This window comes from Vipera ursinii (genome assembly GCF_947247035.1).
Source record: "Vipera ursinii genome assembly, chromosome: 6".
NCBI lineage: Eukaryota > Metazoa > Chordata > Lepidosauria > Squamata > Viperidae > Vipera > Vipera ursinii.
The window spans coordinates 31,782,674-31,802,290 of record NC_139515.1 but is presented as its reverse complement, the minus strand read 5'-3'; the positions used below and the strand labels follow the sequence as shown (position 1 = coordinate 31,802,290).

At 36.2% G+C, this 19,617-nt stretch overlaps 1 protein-coding gene across 2 annotated transcripts in view; it reads left to right on the top strand.

The window, feature by feature from the left end:
- ZNF277 (zinc finger protein 277) overlaps nucleotides 1-19,617 on the top strand; it is a 143,719-nt gene that overhangs the window by 59,954 nt on the left and 64,148 nt on the right. For both annotated transcript variants that reach the window (XM_083366707.1, XM_083366706.1), the window contains exon 3: nucleotides 16,295-16,383. In XM_083366707.1, the coding sequence (XP_083222833.1) occupies nucleotides 16,295-16,383 (89 nt within the window). The remainder of the gene's footprint in view (nucleotides 1-16,294; nucleotides 16,384-19,617) is intronic.

The following is a 19,617-nucleotide window of genomic DNA, read 5'->3' as shown; positions in this document are numbered from 1 at the left end:
ACTGACTGTATAGAGCTTCTCCATCTTTGGCTGCGGAGCATATAGTCAATCTGAATTCTGTGTTGACCGTCTGGTGATGTCCATGTGTAAAGCCGTCTCTTCGGTTGTTGGAAAAGAGTGTTTGCTATGACCATCGTATTCTCTTGACAAAATTCTATCAGCCTGTGCCCTGCTTCATTTTGTACTCCAAGGCCAAACTTGCCTGTTATTCCAGTTATCTTTTGGCTTCCTACTTTAGCATTCCAATCCCCCATGACAATAAGGACATCATTTTTGGGTGTTAGTTCTATAAGGTGCTGTAGGGCTCATAGAACCGGTCAATTTCATCCTCTTCAGCACTGGTGGTTGGGGCATAGACTTGGACTACTGTGATATTGAATGGTTTGCCTTGGATTCGAACTGAGATCATTCTGTCATTTTGAGGATTGTATCCCAGTATTGCTTTTCCTACTTTTTCTTTTTTTTATTAAAAAGTTTTATAGTACATTTTATTTTTAACAAAACAAAACAAAACCCCTCCCAACCCCCTCCCCTCTTCCCAACCCTCCCCAACACCTCCCTCCCTCCCCCTCCCCCCTCCCCGACTTCCCAGAGCTAAATACAAGGTATAAAAGTACAAACAATCATAATCTACCATATGCAAACAACAATAAACTATTAAATCTATCGCACTTTAACTCTTATAAAATAACTACAAGCAATATAAATATCACATCAATACTTATTCAAATGCTAAATGAAACTTTTTAGTCCCATATTTATTCTGGATATAATCAATCCATTTTTTCCACTCCACAATATATCTCTGTTGCGAATGGTCTTTCAAGTACGCTGAGATCTTTGCCATTTCCGTCAGGTTGGAAACTTTTAAAGTCCATTCTTCTATAGTCGGCAGTTCTTCCTTCTTCCAATATTGCCCTACTAAAGGTCTTGCTGCCGTAATTAAATTTAACATCAACTTAGTGTCCACAACAGTAGTGTCAGTAATAATGCCCAGTAAAAACAATTGCGGACAAAACTTTGTCCTTTTCTTAAATATCTTTTGCATATTCTACCAAATTTTAATCCAAAATTCTTTAACCTTTTTACAGGTCCATCATATATGAAAATACGTTGCATCTTCACCACCACACCTCCAACATTTAGGCTGGCAGTTCGGATACATACTTGCTAATTTTTTAGGATCTAAGTGCCTCCTATAAAACATTTTATAAAAGTTCTCTCTTAAATTTTGAGCTTGCGTAAATTTTATATTTCTCACACAAATCTTTTCCCAAGTATCCATTGTAATGACTTCTTGAAAATTCTGAGCCCACTTTATCATACAGTCCTTTCGGCTGCGGAGCATATAGTCAATCTGATTTCTGTGTTGACCGTCTGGTGATGTCCATGTGTAGAGCCGTCTCTTGGGTTGTTGGAAAAGAGTGTTTGCTATGACCATCGTATTCTCTTGACAAAATTCTATCAGCCTGTGCCCTGCTTCATTTTGTACTCCAAGGCCAATCTTGCCTGTTATTCCAGTTGGCTTCCTACTTTAGCATTCCAATCCCCCATGACAATAAGGACATCATTTTTGGGTGTTAGTTCTATAAGGTGCTGTAGGGCTTCATAGAACCGGTCAATTTCATCCTCTTCAGCACTGGTGGTTGGGGCATAGACTTGGACTACTGTGATATTGAATGGTTTGCCTTGGATTCAAACTGAGATCATTCTGTCATTTTGAGGATTGTATCCCAGTATTGCTTTTCCTACTTTTTCATTGACTATGAAGGCTACTCTATTTCTTCTGAGGGATTCTTGCCCGCAGTAGTGTACCTGATAGTCATCTGAATTATATTCACCCATTCCTGCCCATTTTAGTTCGCTGATACCTAAGATATCGATGTTGTCATCTCTTGTTTGACCATGTCCAGCTTTGCTTGATTCATGGATCTTACATTCCAGGTTCCTATGGAGAAAAAATCTTTACAGCATCGGACTTTCCTTTCACCACCAGACATATCCACAGCTGAGTGTGCTTTCGGCTTTGGCCCAGTCGCTTCATTCTTTCTGGTGCTATTAGTACTAGCCCTCTGCTCTTTCCCAGTAGCATATTGGACGCCTTCCGACCTGAGGGGCTCATCTTCCAGCGTCATATCGTTTTGCCTTTTGGTACTGTCCATCGGGTTTTCATGGCAAAGATACTGGAGTGGGTTGCCATTTCCTTCTCCAGTGGATCACGTTTTGTCAGAACTCTCTGCTAAGACCTTTCCGTCTTGGGTGGCCCTGCATGGCATAGTTCATAGCTTCATTGAATTACGCAAGCCCCTTCGCCACGATAAGGCAGTAATCCATGAAGGGGTAATAGTCCTTTAGTGGAGGCTAATTTTAAACAAAAGTCAGTAAATGTTCACCTCCACAGATCTTAAAAGCTAAGTTCAGCTCACAGCTGTTTCAGGCTTTTATCTTTAACTAGTGCCAACGACAAATTCAGATTATGAAGAAAAATATTTGGCAATAGTATTCACTTGCTGTACTAGGCTTAGCCACAAGATGTCCCCAGAGTATTTAAAGTCCTTTTCAGACAGAGTGAATTTTATCAATTTATGTGTGGGTTTTTTTTCTTTTTTCTCCTTTTCTTTCTTTTATTTCCAAATAGATAAAATAGCCAGTTCCCGTGAAAATAGGGGGTTTTTGGTCATCAAAAATAAAAGAGTAGAAAGGATGTAGATCCAATTAGTTAGTTACATTTTTTCAAGGTACTGTATATTTTTTTCCAATGTATTCAGACACCACCATTTAAAGAGGTAGAAACAGATTGGAAAGGCTTTTAACAGGAGAAGGTAAAAAATTGGAATAAAGATAAAGCAGGTCTCACCCAGTTCCTCCACTGAGCTTTCAAGTGCTTGGTTGTGAGTTTGGCCTCAGCAGGAAACGGCTGAAGTGATGGGCCATGGGAGTAGCTGATCTTTTCTCCGTTGGTCCAAAGAGCTTCTCCAGGCCGATGGCAGGGCTGCCACCCTTCCACCATCAAGTGGAGGTCCTCTCCCCCACTCGTCACCCCTCCAGGGTGACTTTCAACGCCTTTACAGGGGTCCCCCAGCAAAAGAAATCCAGATGACACAAGGAACGATTGCCTCTAGCGTCTAGCTGTGCCGTGATCTGGAACTGGAAGCCATTTCTATCTCTATTTCTTGTATCATAGTGGTAAGTTCAGAGGATATCCATATCATATCAATTCTAGACCATGATTTGTGTCTATTTGAATAAAATGTATATTGCAGTTTGGGTTTTTTTCTCTCCATATGTCTTTTTTTTAATTGAAAAGTTTTACAATACATTTTTCCATAACATACACCTTCCCTACCCCTCCCCTACCCCTTACCCTCCCTCCCCCTCCCCCTCCCTACTTCCCAGAGCTGAATACAGGGTATAAACTTTACAAACTAAAGCTAAAATATACTAACAAACTAAAAAATAACATATAATTCTAACGCACTTTAACTCCTCTTAAACATAACTATATTATTAATAAATAGCATACCTAATACTACATCACATAAAACCAGTACTTATTCAAATACTAAATGAATTTTTTTAGTCCCATATTTATTCTGTATATATTGAATCCATCTTCTCCATTCCAAAATATATCTCTGTTGCGATTGTTCTTTCAAATAAGCTGAAATCTTTGCCATTTCCGCCAAGTTAGAAACTTTCAAAGTCCATTCTTCTATAGTAGGCAAATCCTCCTTCTTCCAATATTGCGCTACTAAGAGTCTTGCTGCCATAATTAAATTCAAAACCAATTTAGTATCTATAACAGTAAAATCTGTAATAATGCCCAACAAAAACAACTGTGGAGAAAACTTTCTCCTTTTCTTAAATATTTTCTGCATATTCCACCAAATTTTAATCCAGAAAGCTTTGACTTTTTTACAAGTCCACCATATATGATAGTATGTTGCATCCTCACAACCACACCTCCAACATTTAGGCTTACAGTTCGGATACATACATGCTAATTTTTAACGATCTAAATGCCACCTATAAAACATTTTATAAAAATTCTCTCTTAAGTTTTGAGCCTGTGTAAATTTTACATTTCTCACCCAAATCTTTTCCCAAGTATCCATTGTTATAACCTCCTGGAGATTCTGGGCCCACTTTATCATACAATCTTTAACAAGTTCCGTTTCTGAATCAATTTCTATCAATGCATTATATATCCTTTTTATATGTGCTTGACCTTGATCTCTAATTTGTTTTACCAAATTTCCATCAATTATCGAAATACCAACTTTCTGATCTTCTTTCCATCTTGCTTGTAACTGCCCATACTGAAACCAAGTTTGTACAATCTTTTCTTCTTTTAAAATATTATATGACTTTAATTGCCATACATTCCCTTCCATCCTTAAAATTTCTTTATATGTAGTCACATCATGTTTAAATCCAACATTTATATTTTCTATTGCATGTTTAGGTATTGCCCAAATTGGAATTTTATAATTTAACTTATGTCTGTATTTTTTCCAAACTCGCAACAGAGCACACCTTAATACATGTATCTTAAAAATATTATCCACCTTCTTATCATACAATAAATATGCATGCCAACCAAATAACAAATCATGACCCTCAATATTCAATAATCTCCCTTGTGTTAAATTAAACCAATCACTAATTGATGATAAAGCAGCAGCTTCATAATATAATTTAAAATTGGGCATTTTTAATCCACCTCTTTCCCATACATCTTGCATTATCTTAAATTTAACTCTTGGTCTTTTCCCTGCCCAAACAAATTTATTAATATCTTTCTGCCATTCCTCCAAATTTGAATCTTTTTTAACTATAGGTATCATTTGAAACAAAAATAAAAATTTTGGCAGAACATTCATTTTTACTGCTGCAATTGTTCCTAATAAAGATAATTGTAATTTTTTCCAACCATCTAATTCTTTTTGTATTTTTAACCATAATAATTCATAATTATTTTTGTATAATTTCATATTTGAAGCTGCAAGGTATACACCCAAATATGTAACCTTTTTAACTATTTCAAATCCCGTTAACTCTTCTAAAGTAACCTTTTGTTCTATAGACATATTTTTAGACAATATTTTGTTTTTTGCGTGTTTATCTTAAATCCAGAAACTTTCCCATATGACTTTATTATCTAATCTCATATTATTCTGACTGATCTCTTCCACTCGCTCATCCAGACGCTCGATACAAACAGCAAGCCCTTGAAATGCAGCCAAAATGTCTGCTCTAATTTCAGTATTCTCCTCCTCAATAAGTCCAGCTATTTGTTGTGATTGAATTTGTAAAGTATCATGCAAATCCTTTATTGTTAAAGCTGGAGCGGGCGCAGGTACTGCAGGAGGGGGCATTAAAGCCTGTAATGAGGAATGCTGAACTGGCGAAGCGCCAGTACTCCTAGGAACTTTTGTTGGTTTAGAAGCCATCTTAGCGCCCGTTTCCATTGCGCACTTTCACTTTCTGCACCATTTACAACTGTTCCTCTCAAAATAAGAGTTAAAGTTCAGATACTTGCTCTTACAGCACTCTCCTCCACAGCTCTGCCTGCTTCCAAGTAAATCCACAGTTAATTATCGATAGCAGGGGTGGTTGCAGCATCCTGCTCTGCTCCAAAGCCTTGAAGCAGAAGCGTCCCGAAGTCCGGAGCAAACTCAGGCTTCGGGGGAGTTCACACCCTTCAATCACCAGAGTCAAAAGTCTGGCAATCTAGGGGAACTCTACCCCTACCTAAGCGCTCACCCCCCCCTCTTCTCCCGAGGAGCGGGTTTCCGAGCCACTAAACAGCTGATCGGCGCTGTTTTTAGCGGCTCTACGGAAAACAATGGGGCTGACGGCCGAAACAGCCGCCATCGAACGGAGCCTTGCCACCTGGAAGTCTCTCCATATGTCTTTTTTTATTGAAAAGTTTTACAATACATTTTATCTTTAACAATCCCTCCCCCCTTCCTAACCCTCCCTAACCCTCCCCCCTTCCCCCCTCCCCGACTTCCCAGAGCTAAATACAAGGTATAAAAGCAAAAAACAATCATAAACAACCATATGTTAACAACAATAAACTATTAAGTCTATCGCACTCTAGCTCATATGAAATGACTACAAGCAATACTAATATCACATAAAAAAAAGAAAAAAACTTATTCAAATGCTACGTGAAACTTTTTGGTCCCATATTTGTTCTGGATATAATCAATCCACTTTTTCCACTCCATAATATAACGTTCCGAATGATCTTTCAAGTAAGCCGAAATCTTTGCCATTTCCGCCAGGTCAGAAACTTTTAGAGTCCATTCTTCTATAGTCGGCAGTTCCTCCTTCTTCCAATATTGACCTACTAAAAGTCTTGCTGCTGTAATTAAGTTCAACATCAACTTGATGTCCACAACAGTAGTATCTGTAATTATGCCCAATAAGAACAATTGCGGACAAAACTTTATCCTTTGCTTAAATATCTTCTGCATATTCCACCAGATTTTAATCCAAAAAGCTTTAACCTTTTTACAGGTCCACCATATATGAAAATATGTTGCATCTTCGCCACCACATCTCCAACATTTAGGTTGGTAGTTCGGATACCTACTTGCAAGCTTTTTAGGATCTAAATGCCACCTATAAAACATTTTGTAAAAGTTCTCTCTTAAGTTTTGAGCTTGTGTAAATTTTACGTTCCTCACCCAGATCTTTTCCCAAGTGTCCATTGTGATAACTTCTTGAATATTCTGAGCCCACTTTATCATACAATCTTTAACAAGTTCTGTTTCTGAGTCAATTTCTATCAATGCAAGATATATCCGTCTGATATGTGCTGGACCCTGATTTCTAATTTGCTTTACCAAATTTTCATCAGTCATTGAGGAACCAATTTTCTGGTCTTCTTTCCACCTGGCCCGTAATTGACCATATTGAAACCAAGTTTGAACAATCTTCTCATCTCGTAAAAGATTATACGGCTTCAAACACCATACGTTCCTCTCCAAACTTAAGATCTCCTTGTACGTAGTCACATCATGTTTGAAGCCAACATTTATGTTTTCTATTGCATGTTTCGGAATTGCCCATAAAGGTATCTTGTAGTTGAGCTTATGTCTATACTTTTTCCAAACTCTCAGCAATGCCTGTCTTAAAATATGCACTTTAAACACATTATCTACCTTCTTATCATACAATAAATATGCATGCCAGCCAAATAACAAGTCGTGGCCCTCAAGATTTAATAATCTCCCTTGTGTCAAATTAATCCAATCACTTATCGCTGACAACGCAGCAGCTTCATAATATAATTTAAAGTTGGGCATTTTAAGACCACCTCTTTCACGCGTATCCTGCATAATCTTAAGTTTAACTCGTGGCCTTTTCCCTGCCCATACAAATTTATTGATACCTCATTGCCATTCCTCCAAATTTGAATCTTTTTAAAGAATTGGTATCATTTGAAATAAAAATAGAAATTTAGGCAAAACATTCATTTTCACTGCTGCAATTCTTCCCAGTAAAGACAATTGCAATTTTTCCCAACTCTCCAATTCTTTTTGAATTTTACCCCATAGCTTTTCATAATTATTTTTATATAACTTTGCATTTGAGGGTGACAAATACACCCCCAAATATTTAACCCTTTTAACAATCTCAAATCCAGTTAACCCTTCTAAAAGGGCCTTTTGCGATACTGTCATATTTTTGGCTAATATTTTAGTTTTTTGTACATTAACCTTAAATCCAGAAACCTTCCCATATTGCATTATTATCTCCATCAGGTCCACAACAGAATTTTCTGGCTGGGTCACCGTAACAACCAGATCGTCTGCAAACGCCCTCAGTCTATAATCCTGATCTCTAATTTGAATACCCTTAATTTTTTCCGAATTCCGTATTTTAATCAATAATATCTCCAATGTTAAAACAAATAATAAAGGTGATAACGGACACCCTTGTCTTGTGCCCTTTTCAATATTGCATACTTCAGTCAAACTATTATTTACTATTATTCGGGCAGTTTGTTTTTGATATAATGCCCTAATTGGTTGTAAAAATTTATCCCCAAAATTCATTTTATCTAAAACTTTCATCAAAAATTGCCAATCCAGTTGATCAAAAGCTTTTTCAGCATCTAAAAAGATCAACGCCACAGGGATCTGGTTGTTCGTATCCAAAAACTCCACCACATCAACTATATGCCTCACATTATTTTTCATTTGTCTACCACTAATGAACCCAGTTTGGTCCCCATGAATCATCTGTTGCAAAACCCTCATCAATCTGTTAGCTAAAACCTTAGCAAATATCTTGTAGTCCGTATTCAAAAGTGATATTGGTCTGTAATTTCTTACTTGAGTAACATCCTGATCTTCCTTCGGAATCAGGGAAATAAAAGCAGTTCTCCAAGACGGAGGCACCCTTCCTCCCCTTTGAATTGTCTGAAACAATTCCCTTAATGGCTTTATCACCTCCGATTGTAGATTTTTGTAATACACCGCAGTCAGTCCATCCATGCCTGGCGCTTTTTCCACCTTCAATTGCTTAATTGCTAAAAGAATTTCTTCTTCTGTTATCAATTGATTAATCTCTTCCTTTTGTTCTTGTGTAAGAACCGGGATGTTGGCATTCTTCAAATATACGTCAATATCTACTTCATTGATCTTATCTTTAGCATATAGTTTGGAATAAAAGTCCACAAAGGCTTCCTTAATAAGGTCCTGTTGATACACAACCTTACCTTTATATTCTATTTTATCTATGTTAGAAGCCCTTTGCTTTTTTCTTAACCTGTAGGCTAACCATCTACCTGGTTTATTGGCATTGCAAAAAGTGTTATGCCTAGCAAACCGTAAGTTAATTGCCACCTGATCAGCCATCAACTTATCAAATTGTCCTCTTAACAAATTAATAACCTCTTTGATCTTCACATCCGATGGTTTCAAAATTAGGGCCTTTTCTTTTTCCCTAATTTCATTCTCCAATTCTTTCCTCCTAACTTCCAAGTTACGTCTGTATTTATTGTTCATATAGGGTTTATTAACACCCCTCTCATATCAGCTTTACTAGCGTCCCAAACCATGTCCATAGAAGTATCCTTGTTCATATTAATTTCAAAAAAGTCCATCTGTTTTTTACATTCTTCCATGTTACTCTGATTTCTAAACAAGTTCTCATTTAAGCGCCAAGAGCACCTATCTCTATTATCCTTATTAATCTCTAGCCAGACTGGACTATGGTCAGATATAGTTCTTGGACAAATCTTTATCTTCCTAATCCTAGGGAAAAAAATCATTAGTCAGTAATATAAAATCAATCCTGGAAAAAGATTGGTGTCTGTCAGAAAAAAAAGTGTAATCCTTTTCACGTAGATGTATTTCTCTCCAAATGTCTCGCAATTCCAAATCATCCTTCATTTCAAAAAAGGATTTAGGCAATCTAGCGTGGCTCGGAGCATGTTTAAAAGAACCACACTTGTCCAGTTGTACATCCAAGACGCCGTTCCAATCTCCCATAAAAATAAAAGATTTATAATCCATCTGAGTAATCTTACTGTGTAATGAACTATAAAAGTCAGCTTGTTGTTGATTAGGAGCATACAGTCCAACCAAAAGCGTTTTTTGCCTTCTAACAGCAAATCTATCATATGTCTTGAATACAAATTTCTTCTGCCATTTTAGAAAAGTCTTTAGGTCAGGGTAGACAAACTAAAACACTCAAAGAGCCATTTGGACCCATTTCCCACCGAAAAGAAAACATTGGGAGCCACAATAATTTTTTGACATCTAAAATGAAGATAACCCTGCATATATTGTTTTTTACCTTTATGCTATGTATAAAAAAACTATAGTGTACTGCATTTATGAAATCAATGAACTGCTACAAAGAAAACAAATTTTTATTCCTGCATGCAACAAAAGCATTTTGAACTGCAAAAAAAAAGACACTGGGTCAAAGGTTACTTTCAAATAAAATACTCAAATATCTATTTGAGTCCTACAAACAGAACTACAAACAGAAAAATAGAAAAGAAAAAAATTGTGTGTGTGGGGGGGAAAGGACAGGAGAAAGAGGGGAAAAAACCCCTTTCTCCTTCATCCCAACAGGTAAAAACAATTTTAGTAGCTTATCTACCATCTTTAAATACAGCATAATTATCACCATACCTCACCTCTTAATTAAAAAAAACATTAAAATATTTCATTAAACGTTCTTTACTAAAAAGTCCAGTAAGGACAACTACATATATTCATATTTTCTGTTTCCCTCTCTTTCTCCCTCCCTCTCTTTCCCTCTCTCTCTCCCCCTCCCTCTCTCCCTCCCTTCTTTTCTCTCTCCCTTCCTCTCTCTTTCTGCCCTTGATCTGCCAGTCCTCTTCCCCCACTCAGTGTGTTTGTGTGTGTGTGTGTGAGAGAGAGAGAGACAGAGGCACTTGCGCTTCTCCCTCCCTCCCTCTTCCTGTCTTTCCCTCTCTCCCCACCCTCTTCCTTTCTCTGATCTTCTGCTCACCTGGCAAGCTGGCTTCACAATGTTCTGGACAAGCTGACACACATTCTTATTGGGCTAGCTCTCCTGTCCTTGAGAGCTGCTGCTTTTTGCTGCTTCCTGTTTCCTGCTTCCTATGGAGATGCAGCAAAGGCAGGAGCCCCGCCCAATAAGCTTGTAGGCTTCTCGGTGGATAGCATGAGTTACACACACACACAGAGAGAAGGGAAGCGCAAGTGCCTCTCTCTGTCTCTGCAAACTGGGAGCCACAGGAGAAGGCTGAAAAGCCGCATGCAGCTCCAGAGCTGTGGGTTGCCGACCCGTGCTTTAGGTAATATATTTCTTCCTTACTTCCCTGTTTTAATACTTTTATAGTCCAAGATTCCATCAGCTATAGCATTAAAGTCTCCTATTATACAAAAATTTTGGTATTCCAATTCTAATATTTTTTAATGTAATTTTTGATAAAATTCTTGTTTATCATTTGGTGCATATATTGCTACCATCAGTATCTGTTTTTGTTCCATCATTATTTCCACCATTAATATTCTTCCCTCTTCATCTGCATAAATTTGTTTAGGGTTCATTGTTTAATATATAAAGCTATTCCTCTTGTGCTAATGCAAAATGGAATTTGCCCATTTTCGGTTGCTCTAACAATTTACAGTGTTGTCTCTTAATATGTGTTTCTTGGCGGCAATTATATCTTTAGTTTTTTTGTAGCAGTGTAAAAAAATTTCGAGGTAAAGTTCAGTCCGTTTATATTCATTGAAAAGATCCCATTTTCCTTCTCCCATCTCTTTCAATTATATCTAGGTCTTAATCTTCTAGTCGATCTTCTCTGTTTCTGTTCTCTTGGTCTTGCCCCTTCTTCTGTATATGTATTTTTAGTTTCTTCTTCTCTTGGCTTGGCTGCTCCTTCTGTTACTGTCTCTTCCTGTCTCTTTATTTCTTTCATTGTACCAGATTCAAAACCACCCCCTTCCATAAACGCTTTATGGTTGTCATAAAATTCCATTGCTTTGTGTGGCATATCCAGTCTATATCTTTTCATATCCCAATAAACTAAAATCCCTTCTGGGATCAGCCATCTAAAGTTGACTCCTTTTTCAATTAATTTTCTGATTAAGAATTAATATTGTCTTTGGGACTCTCTTATTCTCCTAGGGATCCATTTGAGAACTACAATTTCTTTTTCTTTATATTTCAGAGGGTCATCTCTCACTCTTCTCAGGATCTCATCTCTTATAGATCTCTTGAGAAATCTAACATGTACTTCTCTAGAAACTTTATTTCTTCTCACATAGTTTGAGTTAACTCAAACTCAAATATACCATTTGAGCCAATTCTCCTTACATTTCCTGTTTTCTGATTTCTAATGCCTCACCCAGTAATTCCCTGTCTTCCATTATGTTTTGAAATCTTAAAAAGTAAGAGGCCTTTTCCATTTCCATGACTGCTATTGAATCTTCTAATTCTCTATTTATTTGCATCAGTTTCTGATTTTCATCTTTTAATTCTTCTAATTTTTGGTCGACCTCTGTTGATTTATCTTTTATTTTTTGAATCCTTTGTTCATTTTTGTGACCATCTGCTTAAAATTTTCAAATTGAGAGTCCATATTATGAATTTTTTGGTTCATTTTTTTTCAAGGTCAGTTTTTGTCTCCTCATGGTTTTTTACTGTAGCTGCCATATGGATGACAATTGCCTCTTGAATTGCTTGTAATGTCGGTTGTGTCTCTTTCTGGAAATTATTAGCCTTTTCTTATTGAACCATTGTATTAATTGATCTCTGATAAACTGTACTTGCAAAAGAGGGGGCAGAGGTTACTTTTTTTGCCAGCTTTAGTTAAATTAGGGAAACTCATTTTGTTCCTCGCCCTCAACTCTTTTAATCATACTTTATAATCCACCAAGAAAATTCAAAGTTGAAAGTCAAATCAAAAAATTTGTAATCCAATAAGCTCCAATCAAATAGGAGAAATAAAAAAAATCACTCTTTCTCTAAACAGCTTGTAAGATTCCAGGTCAAGCTATATTTGTAATCCAAGGAAGTCAGATGACTTCAAAACAATTTGTATTTTTAATTATCATCCATCCTGTAGAGAAAAGCAAGCCAAAGAGATTCTCTTTTTCCAGCCACAATCTCCAGGACTATTTCAAGGACATCAAAGAGTTTAGTCTGTAAGCAATGTCTGGGTGTCTAGCCAAGTTCTGACTCTCCAGCCACAATATCCAGATAAAGTTAGCAGGCAAGGCAAAGTGTAGTTCTCCATTTTGCCACTAGATGTCATTAAGTGTCCATTTAATAATAATAATAATAATAATAATAATAATAATAATAATAATAATAATAATAATAATAATAATAATAATAATAATAATTTAATTTCTATACCGCCCTTCTCCCGAAGGACTCAGGGCGGTGTACAGGGCAATACAATAAAATACAACATACAAAAATTAAAAAAATATTAAATATTACAGTATTTTTCCAACCAAGCTTTACGAAGTTAACAAAGTTATAGTCTGATGCTTCCCAATAAAAAAGAACAGGTTTTTCAGTTGTAGAAAGATAAGGAAGATAATATCTCCCAGAGCAGCGCTTTGCTATTGCTTGGTTATAGTTGTTGGTCTCCCGGTGGTCAGCAGCTTCTGGCTGGCAGCATGGATGCGGTCAGGCCTTTCTTCCTGCTGGTCCAGGGCCTTCCTTGGATTTACAAGGGTTTGCCCTTTGGCCCGTTACCTCTATGGGATGATTTTTGGTCTTTTCAGACCCCCAGCAACCAGAATTTGGGCATGGGAAATGGAGCCCTGTTTCCCCATGTGTGTGTTGCCACAGCGTCACAACCAGGAAGCCCAAAGTACCTGAATTTTTATCACATGACCATGAGGATGCTGTAATGGTTGTAAGTGTGAAAAATGGTCATAAATCACATTTTTCAATGCCATTTTACTTTGAATGGTCACTAAATGAACTGTTGTAAGTTGAGTACTGTACACTACAGCAGGACTTTCTTTAACACATGATTGACTTTAGGTGAACAATAAAGTGGTAGGTCTCTTTACTGATAACACAGAAGTATCTGATTGTTTACCAAACTATGCCTGAAATTTGTTAGATATAGCACTTATCTTTGTATAAGCTAAATACAGCAAAAGAAAAGTGGCACATTACATTTATTCCCATATTAAGTAATATAAATGCTCCTTACCAGATTTGCTTATACTGTTTGCTTATACTATTCAGTCTTATAAACCAATTCATTTACTAAACACAGATTCAAAATTTATACAAATTCGTAGCCAATTAAAATAATATATTTAAAACAGTCTAGACTTATTCCTAAAGGACATCTTATTCCAATTTTCAGATCGTTAAATATAATTTTATAAAACTCCAAATACTTCCTCACAATATATTACTAAGGAGATGGGGAAGGGGGAAGAAAGAGAGAGGCTGCTTATGAAAATATAACATACAAACAAATTTGATTCAGTTTCATTATCATTTTAAAGGGTTAAATTTAGTCTCAGTTCTACGCATTGATGCATATATCAAAACATGAAAGTTAATGAAGAATGCTTCCTAAATGTTTTTGTTGACGATATGATCTTGGCCATAGTTAATATTGTACAAACTGTACTTTTTTTTAAAGAAAAATATCATTTGTAGTCAGAGTGGCCTATAAGTCCAGTAAATAAATAAAACTTTTCAGTTTTACACTGGCGTCAACATTATGTGTTAATTATGAGAAATCAGAATTACTGAATGTTCATAAATTAATGAATGTTCATAAATTAAACTAATATTCATTAGTTTTGTGAAAACTAATGAATATTCCTCAAATTTAGAAGATTAAGAATATATAAAAATTTAAATATTTTTTAGAAGAAAACTATATTCTAGTGTGGAAAGATTCTACAAGGATTTGACTTGATAGGAGAAAGGTTCATTTAATACAAAGGATAAAATAGCTGGAATTAAAATTCCAGATGTGATACATTCTTAATTTTATAATAAGTGTAGGATTAAATTAAATATTAGAATTTAAAAGCTCCTGCAAAAATGAAAAATAGAATAACATAAAAATATATACCTTCTGAAGATATTGTACAGAAAGTACAAATATATATATATTAGTGCCTTTGAAAACAGGAAATTTTTTGTCACTTAGCTGTTGCATGCTTAGTTTGTCCTAATCTGCTTCTATTATCCTTATTGCTGAATTACAGCTCTGATTTATGTACATTTTGATGTATGCCGATGGTTCACATGGTGTGGTAGGATGGAGGGTTTGTTGTCACTGTGTGTTGGGGGGAGAGAGCACGGGGGGAGGCTCAGCTAATCTCAATGTACACATGTTGTACTTTGACAATAAAGGTTTATTATTATTATTATTATTATTGTCACTGTCAGAATCCATTTATATTTCATTTCTGACTTTCTCCCAAATCTCATCTTCCCCTGGATTCTGCCATTCCCAAAGGGGAAAGGGAACAGGCATGGGGCTTTATGGCTTTCACTTCCTCCCTTAAATGCAACCTTTGTATATTCCGCCTGTGTGCTATCCATCACAATATAACCAATTGCTTTCTCGCTAGGCATTCCCTTTCAACTTACGGGCAACTAGGAAAGAGGGTGGGAAAGGGAGAAATGCAACCCTCTGGGATCTGATTTGTTTCTCTGAATGAAGTGTGAGGAGGGTGGAAATGATCCTGCTGCAGTCCTATTATCTTTCCTTTCCCACGATGGGCTTACTACCTGGAACTTGGCTGATCTGGAACTGACTGAATGAACTGTGGGGTGGGGTTTGCTTGGGGACACTTTAAAAATATTGATCTGTGAGGGAATTCCTAGATCCTGTCTATTATGCCTGCTATCTCCTATTTCTTAGTAAAAGTTCCTACTTGGAAAATCTTGTCTCCAAGAGTTTCTTAGGATGTGGGCTGAGGTGGGTTCTGACAGTCACTTTGAATGTACACCAATCGGCATACATCAAAATGTAATTTCATAGCATACAGCTCTCAAAGGGTCACCACCTCCAATGTACACTCGTTGTTTTTGGCCAGCTCAAGTTTCAGAATGTCCATTTTAGTCTCTAGGGAGCGAACGATTGCAAACAGGACAGATGGAAATGGAACTCCATGTGGATTAGCCCTCAAATTAGCTTGTATTCCTGCAGAACAACATTTCCTTTTACTGATTCTGTCTCTTCCACCTTTTCCTTAAAGGGGCCTCTCTTCTTTTCGCCCCTGGAGCACGCTGCTGCTGCCTCCAACTCCTCCAAAGCCTCTCTCCCTTCCTCTGGGCCTGCTGACAGCCTCATCCAGTTTCTTTGCTCCATAAGCCCGGGGATCATTCCTTGTCTGCCTCCTTTGGAAACAGCCCTGATTTACAATAGAATCCATCACTGTGTCAGCAGTGAGATCTTGCTGCTGGCAGAACAATTTCAAACAGCACAAACGATTTAACAATCTCACCAACAGTTCCAAAACAGTTAAAAACTTGCCATACCAGCAAAGATTGTTGGTTGTATGTTACCTTAGTCCCACCACATTGCTCAAACACATTAAAACCTTCCTGATCATGTGGCCTTTATCCCTTATATAGTTTTCACCTTCGAGACCCAATGCAGCCACAACCGATCCAGGTGTCGCCATCTTAGAAACTAAGGAGACTAGCACCAATGAAGTTTCCAAATACTATAAGGGGAATTATTTATTTAAATGTTAATAGAATTAATTAATTGTATAGTAAGACAATTATAGAGTTGGCTATAATATTTTCCTATTTTTCTTCCCTGAAGGTATTTATTGTACTGGAAGAAAAGACTAAGAGAACAGCCTATTGCTGACTTCTGTTGTATAATAAGGACAAACTCTAAAGCAGCTTTAGGTAAGTGAGTTTTGTAATAGAAACTTTGTACGCCTGGTATGAAAGTTCCCCATTTTTACTAATCACCGTGACACATTTTTACTTTGTATTTAATTACCTTACATGAAAAAACACCCATTTGAGGATTTATGTTCCATGAATCCTTTGATTTATATTAAATAGTTTGTTGCTGTGAAATACTGTAAAGTTAAAGATATAGGGATAAACAACCATAAATCACATTGTGATTCGCAAAGTCTTTAGGAATTGAAATGCAGCTGGAAATAGTTTAACTTGGGAGCATATCTTCTCACCAATTTCTATTTGAAAATCAAATAATTAAGGTGAGATAATTCTTTGATCATGCTTTGTACTCTAATTTGAAAAGAAGGACCCATGGAGAAAAAAATATCAAAATGAAGCTTTAGCTTTTCCTATAGCTCTTTGCTACCAAGGAATCATAAAATGTAAATTCTAATTTCAAACCACAAAAATATATTGGCCAATGTTGTAGAATCTAACCCAGTGAACATGAACTACATTTATAGTTTTTGTGCATGTTTTAATGTTACTGTCCTCTCAAGATTATCAGGTTCAGGAAATAGGAGTTATCAGGAGCCTTGGAATGTAATTTAATATAGTCACATAATATTGAAAACACCCCCAAAACCTTTCTTTGCTTCAACTTATTTTAGATTTGAACCTAGTAAGCACAGAATTATTACCAGTTTGTTTTTTATGTTCTCTACCTTTCCAGGACTCAGATATTTTTTCTCTATTCATACTGCATTACCCTCTCTCTTCTCTGAGTCAAGCCTACTTCCCTTCATATGATCTTTCCCCAACAGTTACTCTATTCTCCTGTACATGAAGACAGGCTCAGCATCTTACAAGCTCAACAAATACTGAGATATTGAGATGGAAGATTTAGATGAAACTGGAATGTGTTTTACCTTCTGGCTGCCAACAGCAGCTGGAGAGATCAAGAAGATATGAGCAAGAGGTTTTCTTCTTCATGATCATTGTCTAGAGTAGAGGTGAGGAATGGTGGTCCCTTTATGACTTGTGAACTTCAACTCCTGGTTCAGGAATTCTAGGAGTGGAAGTCCACAAGTCATAAAAGGACCATTGTTCCTGGTCTAGAGAGTCTAAAGACAGTTCATGGAATAGGGTTTGCATGGGTATTTCAAATGAAACTAAAGGACAAATTGTGAGCATCCTTTGCCATTTCCCAAGATTATTCTATGTCAGGATAGTTGTAGATGAAATGAAATATTCAAGCCTCCTTTTCCTGAATCTAGAATCCAAAATATACTCCACCTCATGTTATTCTATGAAAACGTATGGGAGAGGGAAAGGTGCTGAACATGAGAAACACAAAAAAGAATTGTCCCCAAAGTGTTTTTTCAAGAGACAAGTGGACTTTCTTTGTTTTCCCTTGAAAATGTTTCATGTCTCATTCAAGAAACTTCTTCACTTCAGAACTCATCCAAGAAACTTCTTCACTTCAGAAGTGAAGAAGCGTCTTGGATGAGAAGTGAAATGTCTTCAAGTCCAGTTGCCTCTTGAAAAAGCACCTTTGGGACAACCATGACATGGATGACTGATAATCTCCATAGACAAACAGAATTATAAATTGTACGTTGCCTGAGGTGGGCAGTTGCAGATGGATAACCGTAGGGCTGTATTGATCTATTATAGGGAATGGGCCAATAAACTTTGAGACTTATTTCTTGGATAGATGGGAGGAGAGAAAAAATTTTATGGATAGTTAAGCTAAATCACCCACAGCAGTCTTAGTGTCTTTTTGCCCATATGCACCTGCTATATATGTTTGTACTCAGTTTTAGCCAAATCTGATTAGTCTTTTTAAAAACTGGAATAGAATGGAATGGAATGGAATGGAATGGAAGAATAGAATAGAATGGAATAGAATAGAATAGAATAGAATAGAATAGAATAGAATAGAATAGAATAGAATAGAATAGAATAGAATAGAATAGAATAGAATAGAAGAATAGAAACATTGTCACTAATCAGCATACATTAAAATGAAATTTTGTTGCATTTAGCTCTCAAAAAATGCCATTATGCATATACCCACATACCCACACATATGACTCAGAGAAACATCACAGTGTAGTTTGAATATATACATATACATGGCAAAAAAAAGAATTCTGTGAATTTACAAGATGGATGGCATAAGGAACAAAGTTTTTACAGAATCTAGTAGGTTTTTTAAAAAATATATTTTATTAGAATTTTTTAACATAACATAAAACATTCAGTAATTTTTTTTATTGAAAAGTTTTAAAATACAGTTTTCCTTTAAAAAAACCCCCCTTCCCCCTCCCTACTACCCCCCCTACCTCCCCCCAACCTCCCTCCCTCCCCCTCTCCCTCCACCCCCCCCCTCCCCCCCGACTTCCCAGAGCTAAATACAAGGTATATATATATAAAAAGGCAATCATAAACAACCATATACTAACAACTATAAATTCTAAAATCCATCACTCTCTAACTTATATAGGATAAGACACACCTTAACAATATTAAATATATATAAAAAACTAGAATAAAAAAAGAAAAAAAAAACGAAAGAAGACTTATTTGAATGCTACATAAAACTTCTTAACCCTATACTTGTTCTGGATAAACTCAATCCATTTTCTCCATTCCATAATATAACGTTCTTGCGAATGATCTTTCAAATAGGCCGAAATCTTCGCCATCTTCGCCATAATTTATAAACAGAATGTTGTCTGGGTAACATAAGACAATCCTTAACAATTAATTTCTATGATCTATATTCCATATGTTAATTTCATTTGATTTCCCCTTCCCCCAAAGTATCTTTCTTTGCAAAACAGATTAAGACAATTCTCATTATTTTAAATAACAACAGTTAAGTATATAGTTTCAATAATCCTATTTGTCATTTTAGTTGCCTTATTATAAATCCTGTTACCGTGTTTATTTCAGCTTATTTCTCCCTCCAAATTCTAAATATTCTTACAAGTGACAATCTTTTCAACATTTAACTATATTTACATTGGTGGATTTAATTCTGTTTTTTCCATATAAACCCTCTCATGCTTTTATATTTCTTAATCAATAAGTAAAAAAGAAAGTAGAAAGAGAAAAGAAAAAAAGAAAAAAAAGAAACAAGAAAAAAAAGACAAGCACTGAGATACAAAAAATAACATATAACTTAAAAATATGTAGCCTTCCTAATTTAATATATATTTATTC